At 40.5% G+C, this 12,856-nt stretch overlaps 3 protein-coding genes across 8 annotated transcripts in view; 2 read left to right on the plus strand and 1 right to left on the minus strand.

The window, feature by feature from the left end:
• The window catches only part of dlgap2a (DLG associated protein 2a), a 184,771-nt gene extending 184,199 nt beyond the window's left edge, over positions 1-572 (minus strand). For 4 of the 6 annotated variants that reach the window (XM_089003726.1, XM_089003723.1, XM_089003721.1 and 1 more), the window contains exon 1: positions 132-495. In XM_089003726.1, coding sequence (XP_088859852.1) covers positions 132-149 — 18 coding nt within the window. In that variant the 5' untranslated portion in view covers positions 150-495. Of the gene's footprint in view, positions 1-131 lie in introns of all 6 variants that reach the window. The other 2 variants (XM_089003718.1, XM_089003717.1) reach the window with 2 other exon arrangements.
• A 138-nt stretch (positions 573-710) lies between these two features.
• Positions 711-6,811, plus strand: erich1 (glutamate rich 1). Its single transcript, XM_089003727.1, has 6 exons — positions 711-986; positions 1,493-1,633; positions 1,741-1,884; positions 3,029-3,412; positions 3,565-3,759; positions 6,095-6,811. The coding sequence occupies exons 1-6, from the start codon at positions 968-970 to the stop codon at positions 6,217-6,219; spliced, it is 1,008 nt and encodes a 335-aa protein (XP_088859853.1). The 5' UTR covers positions 711-967; the 3' UTR covers positions 6,220-6,811.
• Positions 6,812-8,719: 1,908 nt separating this feature from the next.
• On the plus strand, positions 8,720-11,929 carry LOC148893754 (uncharacterized). Its single transcript, XM_089003728.1, has 2 exons — positions 8,720-8,880; positions 9,733-11,929. Exons 1-2 carry the CDS (start codon positions 8,830-8,832, stop codon positions 10,018-10,020), a joined length of 339 nt encoding a protein of 112 aa, XP_088859854.1. The 5' UTR covers positions 8,720-8,829; the 3' UTR covers positions 10,021-11,929.
• The last annotated feature ends 927 nt before the right edge of the window (positions 11,930-12,856 follow it).

Consider the following 12,856-nt stretch of genomic DNA (forward strand, 5'->3'; position numbering starts at 1 on the left):
AACATAGCCCATTCTTAATGACTGTATATTTTTGTGTATCTGTTAAAATACCTCATGCACATGATCACATTTTGGTGGTACAATGGGAACATAAAGATACCACGAAGGAGGGAGGGGGAGGGGGGGTTTACCTTCTTCAAAGCGGGCATTCTAGGTGGTTCCTCCTTCTGCAAAGTCGCTTCACATGTTGAAATCCCAAACCAAGTTCGGCAGACACGTCAAACCCAAGTCAGCAAAACGATGATGCTTAGCCACGAGGTGCACTCGAGTTTTCTCCTCATTCTCCTCCTCCCCGCTCTCGCCCTGCAGCTGGCTCGACTAATGTTATTCAAGCATTCAAACACCGGCGGGGCTGTAGTGCATAATACAGATATGTCATTCAAAAATTCTCGCATCGTGTACAGCAATTTACATTGACCAAATACTCACCCGTCCAGTACATTTTTGCCAGGACGACCATTGTTTTGGAAAGGTGATCGTTGGGATCACACGTTTTCTACTGAATTGTCTGATCAAAATATAGTTGTTGACATCTAGTAGCATTCATGTATGCACTTGCTTTACACACCGAATCATAAGACGCACGTGACACGCACTATTGTTGCACATAACGGTTCTATGAAGTAGGCAGAGCGTTTGCTTTCCTGACGCGAACATGCAAATGCAAAAAAAGCCGAAAGTCCTGGCTTGTTGCCACTTCAGTCCAGTTGAAGTGAGTGGATGCGACGTGCCATGCGCCTCGCCGACTAGCTTCTAAATTAGGCACAAAGGCTACCGTTTTGCTTGGTTGAATATGTCGAATGGTGTTATTCAATTGGAAGTAGTTCAAAACTACAGTCGTGTGGCAAGCTAATGCTGATGTTTATAGGGTTGCTCGAGAGTTAGCAAAGTTAACAAGGCATTATCTCAACACGACCCAGCGACTTGTCACAAGTTGGCGTCTTGACTTTCACGCAATGCAGCTGGTATGGCACACAGGAAAGAAGGTTTGTACCACAGGAGCCGTCATGATCAACTGAACTGCATGGCACGAGAGTGTTTCTTTTGGATGAAGTGGCTAGCTAACCTTGCTAGCTTGCCATGTTTGTAGCTTCTGGCTGTAAACAAATGCACATGTTAAAAGCTTATCGCCGAAATTAAATGGAAAACGTATCGACAGAAGAGTTCCTATTTGACTCGTAGTCACTACAGTTAATAAAATGTTCCTGTGGAATACACGCACGATCGACTTTATTCATGAATTGCGACAACACAATATCCGAAGGTAAGGTGGGTTCGGTAGACATCCGGATATCTGACAAAATAATCCATTCTGCACTACATAAAAATGGTGCAAATAATGCAAAAATGAAACGATTTGCGTTATGGCAAATACGTTTTCATAGCAGTCAAGTAACGGTGACACTTTGTGGGCTTTTTCATTAAAAGTGAGTCATTTGGCCTTGGTAAGAGATCAACAATTTGTAATACGGCTTGTGTGCATTCCATGCAGTATTCCAGTCTAAGGTACTCCAGAAGCTTTACCCTGCAGACCCTAAATTGGAGAAGGAAATCTCCCCGCGATGTACACTAGCAGATGCTTCGGTAAAGAATAAAGAAGTGAAAAGAAAAACTCATCAGTATATTCCTCCAAGTAAGATTTGTTGCATTTCTTGACTTTGTGTTGTTTGCATTACACCTTGTTTAATGATTAATATACTCCATCGGGGCTTTTGGTGAAACTTTTTGCATATATAATAGGTAATGCAACAACGACACCAAGTGCATCCGTTCGAAGAAAGATGTACACAGTTCTACCTCCTCCTGAAGACTTTGTTGCAGAATCAGTGAAATGTGCTACATTATCAAACCTTGAGAGTATAAAGAATGGGGAGGGCCCATCTGGTAAGCCAGCGAGAATCTTATATTGTTGTGAATATGTGATTTGCATCGAAACGATAAATTGAATTTACAAAACATATTTACCTCCATGTGGTTCTAGTTCTTGAGTTCTGTCAAGTAACTCACTCTAAAACCAAGAAACAAACTAGATGCAGCACGAATGTCTGCTGGTTAGGTGTTCATGGAAGAAATTAACATATCAATGAAGCTGTATTTCATATTTGATGGCTTTTTTTGTGTTTTTTTTTGTTTTAACGGCGATAAAGTAGTGTGCTGTGTTTGACTCTATTTGCACAAATTACATTTTAATTAATTTAATTATAGTGGTGTCTCTTTTCACAGCTCAATGTGCTTATCATCTAACTTAATATTGAACCCCACTTAACGTTACCTCAATGAACGGGACAAAATTAGCTGGAAAAACAGATTCTGTTGGTTGATTTTTGAACGTTTGTCTCAGATTTCACAGCATTGAGTGCACCTGAGCAATGATATTAAATGGTGCTGCAAACGGAAAAAAACATATGTTTTTTTGCAATGTACACTTCAAGTGAATGACGATTCAAAAGGTGTACGTAATCTGGAAGTGTATCTGACAGTGGTTTTGATTAGATCCACGAATCAGTGATTGCAATGGAATCTGTAAATCGGTGATTTAGGTTGCCTCTCTTTGCTAGTGACACTCTGATGAAGGCGAAAGTACACGCCGAAACATTTCAGGTAATTGAACCACCCAAAACGCCACTGTCTGGAATAAAAGAATCCGCTATAAATTAGATAATAAAGAGACAGTATGAAATTATTTATTTTATAAAATTAAAAATTTACTTGGGTCACTCCTAAATCTTTCTACTTTGTTTCCATGATTGCTTTGTTACAATGGGATGTAACTGACAATCGCAATATATTGTTTTTTTTTAAAAAAAAGGAAAAAAACACTCAGATTTATGGAAAATGTTGTGTAATGGAGGTAAACAGGTTTCCCCATTTTTTAGTGCCGTGCTGTATCTGCTGTTTGAATATTATTTAATGTTATGGCTATGGTTATGTCCATATTTTGTTTTTAGGTGAAATGAATGATTCTTTTTTATTTGAAATACTAATTATAAACAAATTAAAAGAACAATTTCTTGTTTATGCCCTTTAGAACATGACATCCAAGAGTACAGTCAAGAGCTTGACCAAGAGGCCGAAGCAAATGAACAGAAAAGAAGAAGGAAGAGAAGGAAAGGAAGACTTAACCTTCATGCAGATAAAGATGGCGCATTTTCAACTACAATGTTGAGTCAGATTGGGACGCTGATGGATGAGGATGGAGTGCGCATTAGCCGAAACAAGAAAAGGAAACTGAAGAAGAAACGGCACAAAGAGAAAATGCTCTCAATGGGTTTGATGCCTCGGGCTTCTGCCCTAGAGTTCACATATCTAAGAGAAAATGAGAAAGAGGAGCTGGATGAGGAAGAAGATGGGATGAAAGCTGCTGAGGTGGCAGATTTCCTCAGGACCACAATGGAAATCTATCAGTCGGACTGTGTGTGCTGAGCTTTGTTGATCAAAATTGGCATGTTTATTGAATGTGTTAAGCCAGTTCATGTCTACACAGTCTCACGATGGTTTAGTGGAAAAAAAGGAGACTGTTGGAATTAATGAATGAATTAACGAGGGCGTCCTGTGGTCTTTTAGCTTTACTGCACGGGACGAAGCTTCCTCACCTGCCTGGTGTGTTGGAGGATCTTTTGAGCAGCATCGCCAGCGGAAGCAAGCCCGCGTCTCTTTTGAAGCATCTTCACACCCTCAAACAATGTATTAAACACAAGGACACGAACAGACTGGGAAAGGCACTGCAGGACCTCAACAACAATACCCTGATGTCTGCAGGTTAGTTGTTTTGATTCTGCAAGTGTCAAACTTTAAAGCATATGGGCCAGATCTAGCAATTGTCTGAATTTTATTTCACCTGTTAAAGCTTGCCGCAATTATTCCTTGATTTCATATAAAACTAACGATAGTCTTTAAATGCAAGTCCCAGTGTGGTATGATGGGCTAGTTTTGTCACTAGGGCTGCCATAAACGATTATTCTGCTGAGCTACTAGTCACACACATTATCGCGAATAGTCAAACAATCGGGATCATTTGTAAACTGCACCAGCAAACAAATGGTTTGTATTTAATTTTATGTGGAACAGAGTTTAATATTTTTCTTTTTTTTGAAAGTATCTTCTGATTTTGTGTTTTTATTGATGGCTATTCTGATAACTTAACGGATTTAAGTATTCGGGTAATTTATTGAGGACAGTATTTAGATAGACTTTAGGGAATGGTTCACAGATTTAAGAGTATTTAGGTGACTTTTACTGTGTGATTACTTTTGGGGAGTATTCCTGTACATTTTGAGAATATTTCAGTCAGCTTTGCGGCGTATTCTATTAAATGTAACAATGTTTTGGTAACTTTTAAGAAGTGTTTTTGGATGCAGTCATCATCATTTAGGTCACATTGTAGATGAACACATCAGTCTACTACGCATCTCGATTTTAATGTTCATCATTATGGTATTACGTGAAGAGCATTTTTTAATGTGGTATTTAGTCTAAATGGTTTGACAACCACTTTACCACTCAAATTACCACAGCATTTGCTGGAATCTTAAAAATATCGTTTTGGAAAAGCACTTAAATTTGACATGTGTTATAACTAAAAATAATGAATAATAATCTTAATGTGCACAACATTTAGTCATGACTGAGTTTTATAATACTTCAGTATGTCTTTTACAACTTTAAGAGGTACATTTATAAGGTATGAGGCTCTAATTTATCACAAATACATTTGATGGTCTTGGGGTAAGCGGGCTTTCAAGTTTTGCCAAAAAAGCAACCCTTAATTGATTGGCTATGGAGTACTGTCACACTGGAACAGAAAATATTCTTGAAGGCGTTCCAATGGAGAATTGTCCAAAATGTCATCGTAGGATGAAGACTTACAGTCAGCGTCAAGGGAACTAATGGGTCTAATCCAACCGCCGACTTATTAATGTTATTAAGATGTCTCTGTCAATAATGTTGTTCCAAGTGTGATCCAAAATGGATCCTCAGCAACATCATTGGCAGGTCCATGCATGTTTGTACTTGTCTTTTTCAGCCAATACTTGCCACTGATGCTATACACACTCACACCACTGTATAGTAAACCTGCCCTGACCTGCCTCAACCTGCCCTCCTGATCCTTCCCTTGCACATACATGCTCTTGATTTGCAAAAACATGCACTTGAACTGAACCACGCATCACATACATTTACACCTGTGACTGGGCCTTAACTATTTGTCACCAGCCAATCCACCCAAGCCCAGAGGCACGATTTTATGTGTGTGATTGGTTAAATTATTTCCTAATAGGATTAGCAGGGACTTGTCAGGGGTCGACTTGTGTGTCTCAGAAGACGCAAACAATGAGAGTTGACCTCTGTATGCACATCTGTCCATCCACATGGGCAGGATGGGGCCTTTTGAAGTCCATCCACTATGTTGCCAAGCTTGCTGTCGCCCCCTCCTTTTCTCTCTGTGCACCTGCTACAAAACCGCATGAAAAGCGCTCAAGTATGCCCACGGTCTTCACAGCGCATGAGTCATTCTTGTGTCAGTGTTTCATAATGCAACTCCCCTAGCAGATTTGATCAAAGAAACAGTGAATGAAACAAACTCAAAAGGGAATGTTTTTTTTTCTTTTGCTTATGAGAGTTATAGAAAGCTCTCGAATCGCTTCTTTCTCTCTCTCTCTCTCTCTCTCTCTCTCTCTCTCTCTCTCTCTCTCTCTCTCTCTCTCTCTCTCTCTCTCTCTCTCTCTCTCTCTCTCCCTCTCTTTTTTTTGGGTAAATTCGTCAAATTCATTTTTTGATTTTCAATTTTGATATTCTGAACATACTGTTTTCTAACTCAATCCACTTCGATTTAGTTCAAACCAATGATCCACCTCTATGCAGACAAGCAGTGTGAGAGCAAGTCCCCAACAGCTTTCCCTTTCAGCATATTTTTCTGTGCCGTAGGATTACTCTGATAAACCACTTATCTGGTTCATTTTATGCACACCAAAATAGAATTCTCAAAATAGAATTCTCTCTGACATTTGTCACCATTAATGCCATGAAAGTCCTTATCTGCCTCAAGATGTATTCTCTTCAAGCGTCACAGTTTGTTGTTTTGTGTTTGTTTCAGAGGAAACAACTGCGGTTGCCACCTTGTTCCATTACTGGATGACAGACATTCTCCCTACGAATGCAGGCAACGATACGGAACTCTCTGAGAAGCTCAGTCATACACCAACTGCGTGTCAGGATTAACTATGTTGGATTCATATCGCCACGCTAATCACTGCTTGACTACATTTTTTACCAGTGGGATTTTCATAGAAAATGGTCCAGGGCAGATGTTGCCAACAAAATTAGATTGGGGTGTTCATACCGTATTTTTCGGAATATAAATCACAGTTTTTTTCATAGTTTGGTCGGCGGGGGTGCGACTTATAAATCGGAGCGACTTATATATGGTTTTTTTTATTACTGTATATCATTTCACATGTTATTTTCACATTAAACCGCAAGAGCGCAGAGAAGAGGAAGTGGCGCCTTGTCTCCCTGCCGAGTTGGGGGAGTTATTTAAAAGTGACACCAAGGATAAAGATTTCCTTGGATTTGGTGATTTGGAGTAAAACCTGATATTTTGGTAAACTTGTTAGCATGTTGTTTGTGCTAGAGTTATCTAAATAACTCTTGTAAAAGACTGTTCTGGGTTACCAAAAAGGAGTTGTCCATCGGAGTTGCGTAGAGCGAGAGCTGCGGTGTTATGTTGGAAAAAAAAGAAGTGAAACAGATCCTAATGTTCTCTATTTTATTTTAATTTAATTACTTTATATTAAATTGCTTTTCAAGATGACATGTATGTTGTTTGGTGTTGGATTTTATCAAAGAAATTTCCCCCAAAAATGCGACTTATCCTCCAGTGCGACCTATATGTTTTGTTCTTCTTAATTATGCATTTTTTGGCTGGTGCGACCTTAAATCCGGAGTGACGTATAATCCAAAAAATATGGTAATTACATTTATGTTGGAGTCACCCCTATGTATATATTTTGTTTAATTTGTGCATTTTCCCCTGTTTTACAAGAATGAAACAAAGCTTTTTATTCACGGAAATTCAGAAATGGTTGTATTGATCTTTTACTGACCTCATTGTTGTTTTTTGTATGCTGTTCAAATTAATGGAACTTTCCAGCACATGTCTGCCTTGTCTTACCCCCAATTACCAGCAAGGCAAATGCCAGCTCTGTTGGAAGTCAGTATTCAGTTGATGTCATGACATTTAAAACTGGCAAACTTATCATCTACAGTATGCCAACTGTCTGCAAAACACTGTTGCATTCATTTCAGATGACACTCTTAGCTCATTCAGTTCCAATCAAAGGGGTGAATAATAATGTAATAATAAAAATATAATAATAATTGAGCAACTTTTGTTTCTCAAAGACTTTTTGACCTTATCAGACTTTATACTAAATATAGAAACGCAGCATGTTGGATGCATGTTGCGCTTTGAGCACCCGTGCCCCCTGGGGAGCCTGACGCCAGTTGTATTCTATTCTGGTGCGCGTACACAAACTGTGTTGCCAAGGGAGGGGTTCATGTTAAGGACAGAGCATTAACATGGCTGGAAAATGTTATTGTGTTGTGTGGACAAAGAACTGGTGTCTTCCAGAATTGAACAATTTGGTCTGCCGCGCGGCAGACAAAGTTGAATGATCTGTTCGGCATTATAAACTGGGGGCTATACTGTAATTATATGATCACCTGTTGAATTTGGGGGTTTGCCTCCAGAAAAAAAGTTTCAACTGAAATATGTTAATAATGTGCACTGAATTAAGCCCAAGTCATTGATCATATTCAATTTAGCTTGAACTGTGGCCCTCACAGATTGCGTGATAACCACGTGGCAGTGGGCACAATGAGCCAATTACAATTGCTCTTTATCCTGACTCGTAACTGACAAAAAACACAAATGTGCCAAGGGATCAATTTCAATAGCAGCAGGACAAGGTCGCAGGAGTTCGTGTCCGCCCACCAAGTCTTTTGGATGGGCATACAGGTTATTTTGTGTTCAGAAATCCTTGTGTTGAATTGTTGATCTCTCAGACTTAAAAAAAATGGCATATTTGCACGTTACTGATGCAATTTGTCTTTTTATCGGCTAGATCTATATGCCAACATTCAATATGTTAATACATAAAAACAACCATGTGGGTTTTCCCAATTTGAAAGTGCATTTGTCACTCAATAAGCTTGGTTTTTAACGCAATGCTAAAGCCAGCCAATCATGGCCATTATAAATCAGGTGAAGTAAACCGATGACTGGCTGAAATCTTTGCGTATGTGTCCTGTGATTATCTGTAAGGTGTAATATATGCACCGCAAAATTCACTATGGGTTGACAATTGCCCCATCAACTGAATCTCGTCAGTGTTGAATGCAATTGAATATGGATGATGTTATCGTGACATCAGTTCCCACATTAAATCTGAATGAATTTAATTCCTCTCTGAAGTTGTGCAGTTGGTTTACCTCGAGAATTAATAGGTCAGTGCATCTGCATTAGTTGAGTTATTTTTTTTCCATCTCGAGAATTTTGTTTGGCATTTTGAAGATCTGGCTCTCAAAAAATACTGGTTCCTTCTCTGTGCGTTGGTAGGATCTGACTTGGTTCTGTTTACTTCTTAGTCCCTGCATGCCAAATCTAGTAATCTTATTAGAGCACCAACTGCCAAAGCCTGTTATAAAAGGAGACATTATCAGAACCACACCTGGGTACAGCCTCAGTTGACTGGTCTCTCCTCCTGGGAGTCCAGGACGGGGATCTTCAGAGACCTAAGTCTTTGTTCTGTGATCGACAGGGCTGGCAAAATGTTTTTCAGATTACCCATACTGACTCCAGGCTACATCAGGTTGCTGCAGGTGAGATTGACTTGTGTTTTTGTTTTGGTGTTAACTTTTTTCGGGCAGGTAGAAGAGTGACTGACTGCTAAATAATTGTCCTACGTGCCTTTCATGCATACAGCGGAGTAGTCTATTAGGGTGATCTAATCACTGCTTTCCAGGTAGTGATTTTACAGGCACATACACGGCTTAGCCGGAGCCCAAGCATACCCCAGTTTTATTTCACTTAGCTTTATGCTGCCATCAGGTAGCCGCTTATCTGGCCGATGTCTCAACTGCTTTGGTTCCAAATGCAGTGAACTGCACACACATAGTCATTATGCGCTACAATTTCCATAATGATCGTATACATTTTGTTTTAGCTCATGTCACACATTACCTTTTCAGTGAAGACAAACAATGAAGAAATGTAAGCCTGTGACAGCCCATTGAGTTGTCAATGGCAATGAGAATTGGGTGAGTGCGCTTCAGGATTGGCTTTTTAACTGCCTGCGGCAAAACTGGGAAAAAGAGGTTTCCATTATTTGCTGTTTTTTTGTGCGTGAAAAGTCTACACAAGATTGCCGATGTTGCAAAATAGAGGGATATATGAAAAGATAGAAAGGTGGGTCCAATTCTTATGGGCATTGCGAGAACTGAAATGGTCAGAAGTCTCAAATGAGGCTCATGCAATGAGAAATAGTTAGGTAAATAAGCTATGTCATAATATGACCTCGGTGAACCTCATACTAAGAATATCAAGACACATACCTTGAATCAGTTCATAATGTTTAAAGTTTTCTTTCATGATGCATTAGGATAAAAGCTTGCAGGTAACATGTCACGCTCCATCCAAGTCCATCAACAGTGTTGTCATCTTTCTTCTCTTAGACCCAGGCCTACCACAATGTGTGTGTGGTGCGTCCACCCGAGAAGACCATGCCTGGCATGGCGATGCTTCTCGGGGCCTTGGGGATCGGAATGTGTGGGTACAGCTCCAGGCAATTGGCTCTCAACCATCGTCCTTCCGGTCGTGTGCTGCAGAGTGTTGGCTCACGCACCGATGCTAGCACCACAGGCGCAGCGGTCCTCAGGAGCCCCTTCCTGGATGCTCCCCGCAAGGCTGGAATCTGCCAGGAAATCCCAACTCCCTCCTTTGTGGCCCAAAAGTTTGTTTAAAAGAAGCTCATTGGTCCGATGAAGATTGGCCACAATGGGATGACTTTCAGTGACCACACTGTTGCGTGTTGAAGATTGTAGCTATGCTGGCCCATTGTGTAAATGAGGCCCATGTGCTCTCTGATAATATGCATGTGGAGTTATCTGAATCAGTCAACCTTTGTTGGCGGAACGTTGAATGTTTGATTAGTTCTTATGAAGTTTTTTTCCTCTCTCACAGCAGTGCGGTAGTCTGTGACTGTATGAGTGCTCTGCAGTTTAAATGTTGTATACTTATATGAAAATTACTGAATGTGACAACTATAGATGTATTTTACCCACCTTGGAGAACATTGATTGAGGAATGGCAGTCTTCTTCTTTTCCTTTCGGCTTTTCCCTTCAAGGGAAAACACAGCAAATCAGTGTCCTCCAGCTTTAGAGGTTTGATCCGCATGTTTGTTTTGGCCAAGCTTTTACGATGCCCTTCCTGACACAACCCTCTGTATTTATCCGGGCTTAGGACCGGCACAAGAAGACTTATGTCTCTTTGTGGCTACAGAACAAGCAACTCGCTCAGTAAAAGGCTCCCAAACACAAAATGGTGATTGAGGAATGGCAGTGATCCATCTTAAAGTTTCTTAATTTTATAACCACCCCAAGCAAAAGTAAAAGTACAGGTAAGTTAGCATCCTGTCCTATGATACCTGTAACGAGTGAGGCACGAACTAACACTTGAACAAAGCCTTTAAGCAAAACAACAAATTAAGTACAATGCGCAGGTCAGTGGTTGGCATTGTGAGTCAATTACTTGCCCTCTAAGAATAGGCTACTAATTGAGTCACAAACCTTGGTCAGAATGAGCAAGTATGCCGGATAATAGGATGGTGGCATGCAAGGTAGGGAGCAAAGTCTAAAATCAGCATTTTTTTCCAAACAACTCATACGGGTGGGAAGCCACAACTTAAATTTATGTGGTTTCGAGTCCCTCCATTCTAGCCAATCCTCGACAGACAGACTGACCCTGTGCCCCCAAACCGTACCTTTCTCCCTGCAATGCCCACCATTTGTCTCTCTCATGCATGGGTGTGAATATTACAGCATTGGTGTCTGTGTTCACCCCCCAAAAAAAAGTTGCAAAGAGAACTGGATGCAAATTGGCGAGGCATTGAGTGTGGTTGAGAATGTGTGCTGTGCCTTAGGGAGTCAGGGTCTGACCGTCAAATGGTTCGAAATAAAAGTTTTGGTTTTTTTTTTATCTCCTAAAGAGTGTGATCATAGGCCAAAGGTGACATGGATATGACAATATTTTCTTGGTTTAGCTTTTGGCGCAACTTCTTTGCTGAAGAGCAAATCTTATTTGTGACAGGTTGGAGGTTAATTCAGAAAGACGATCAGCAACCTTATCAACTCCGTTGTACAAGGGGATTCCCCCCAAAAAAACTTGCATTGGTTCTGTTGAGGGACAATCTGTACGATATGAATGGACAATATCTCCTACTTTTCCTGACTGGACACAACCATGTTCATGTTAGTCAAATGAGCTCTCTGGGGTGGGTAATCAATGTGTTCGTTCCACATTGTCTTTACTCAGTATTGCATAGTGATCAAAGAGCTTGACGAGTGCCCATGATTCTCAATTATTAAAGTTGGGAAGGAGAAGACGACAACTTGGATGACACCTCCTGTGAAGCAAAAACGTTTTGATTCGCCACTCTGTTATTAAGGATTACTCCCAAAGTTGTGCGCGACAAAAAGTGAATACCTGTATAGAGTATGGGCTTCCCATTCATGTTGTTGTTTATTAACTCACTAGATTTTTAACATCTGTATAAAAATATGAAGTAATCTGTTCCTTATAGATGACAGTTCTGTGATACAAGTGAGATGTAATAAAAACAATAAATGTAAAATAAAATATTTAGAAAATTCCATGCTTTGCTGTTGAGTGTACTTGACATGCTTTTCATGTGTGATTACATCAATTAATAATGATGAGTATTATATTACAATAATTATCCATCCAGTCATTGTCCTCCTGAGGGTCACAGACATGCAGGAACCTAACCCACCTGTATTCAGGCAGTTGGTGGTTGGACACCCTGAACTGCTTGCCAAACAACCATTCCAATTCACAATCTCTCAACTCAACTGTATTTAAAAAGCTGCATACAATAATTCCTAAGGACACTTTAGACTGATCACCTATCCATACTCAGATAAAACCCGTGCAGGAACTTGGGGTGGGGGTGGCATGCAAACAGCACACAGAAAGGCTGTGCCCCGGAATCGAACCCATGACCTCTGCACTGCGAGGCAGATGTGTTAACTAGTCTATACCGTACTGGCAGGCCACAGTATGCAGTACACTAGATCGAACATGCATACAAAATGATTTTTTTTTGGCCATGAACTAGAAAAATAGGAAGGAAGAAATGAACTTTTTTTAGGCTTTGCATGTGACCTCCCATGTCAGGGATGCCCTCATAGGCCAAATTGACCCACTGTATACCAATAGACACAAAATAAATTTATTGTTTGTCTTGTTGTGGTGAATTAGTATGATTTATACCAGTTTTCTTTTCATAATCATATACACACTAGTATGGGCGGCCCACTAGGCGAGGGGTTAACAAGCCGGCTTCCAGAGGTCCTGAGTTCAAGACCTGGTCCGGCCTCCCTGTTTTCATGTTCTCCCCGGGCCCGCGTGGGTTTTCCCCGGGTCGTCAGGTTACCTCTCACATTCCAAAAACATGCATGGCAGGCTGATTCAACACTACAAATTGTCCATTGGTGTGAGTGTGAGAGTGACTGGTTGTTTGTCTCTTTGTGCGCTATGATATGCTTGCAAACGGTTCA

The sequence above is a fragment of the Hippocampus bargibanti genome, linkage group LG09 (genome assembly GCF_051943395.1).
Source record: "Hippocampus bargibanti isolate YZ-2025 linkage group LG09, ASM5194339v1, whole genome shotgun sequence".
In the NCBI taxonomy this organism is placed as follows: Eukaryota; Metazoa; Chordata; class Actinopteri; order Syngnathiformes; family Syngnathidae; genus Hippocampus; species Hippocampus bargibanti.

What these genes read in the sequence shown, in the direction of transcription:
- LOC148893754 (XM_089003728.1), top strand. Translation starts at nt 8,830, where the DNA reads ATGTTTTTCAGATTACCCATACTGACTCCAGGCTACATCAGGTTGCTG. An exon ending in GCTACATCAGGTTGCTGCAG is followed by an intron (nt 8,881 to 9,732) that starts GTGAGATTGACT and finishes TTCTTCTCTTAG; the next exon opens with ACCCAGGCCTACCACAATGT.
- erich1 (XM_089003727.1), top strand. An exon ending in GAATGGGGAGGGCCCATCTG is followed by an intron (nt 1,885 to 3,028) that starts GTAAGCCAGCGA and finishes TATGCCCTTTAG; the next exon opens with AACATGACATCCAAGAGTAC. An exon ending in GGAAATCTATCAGTCGGACT is followed by an intron (nt 3,413 to 3,564) that starts GTGTGTGCTGAG and finishes GTGGTCTTTTAG; the next exon opens with CTTTACTGCACGGGACGAAG.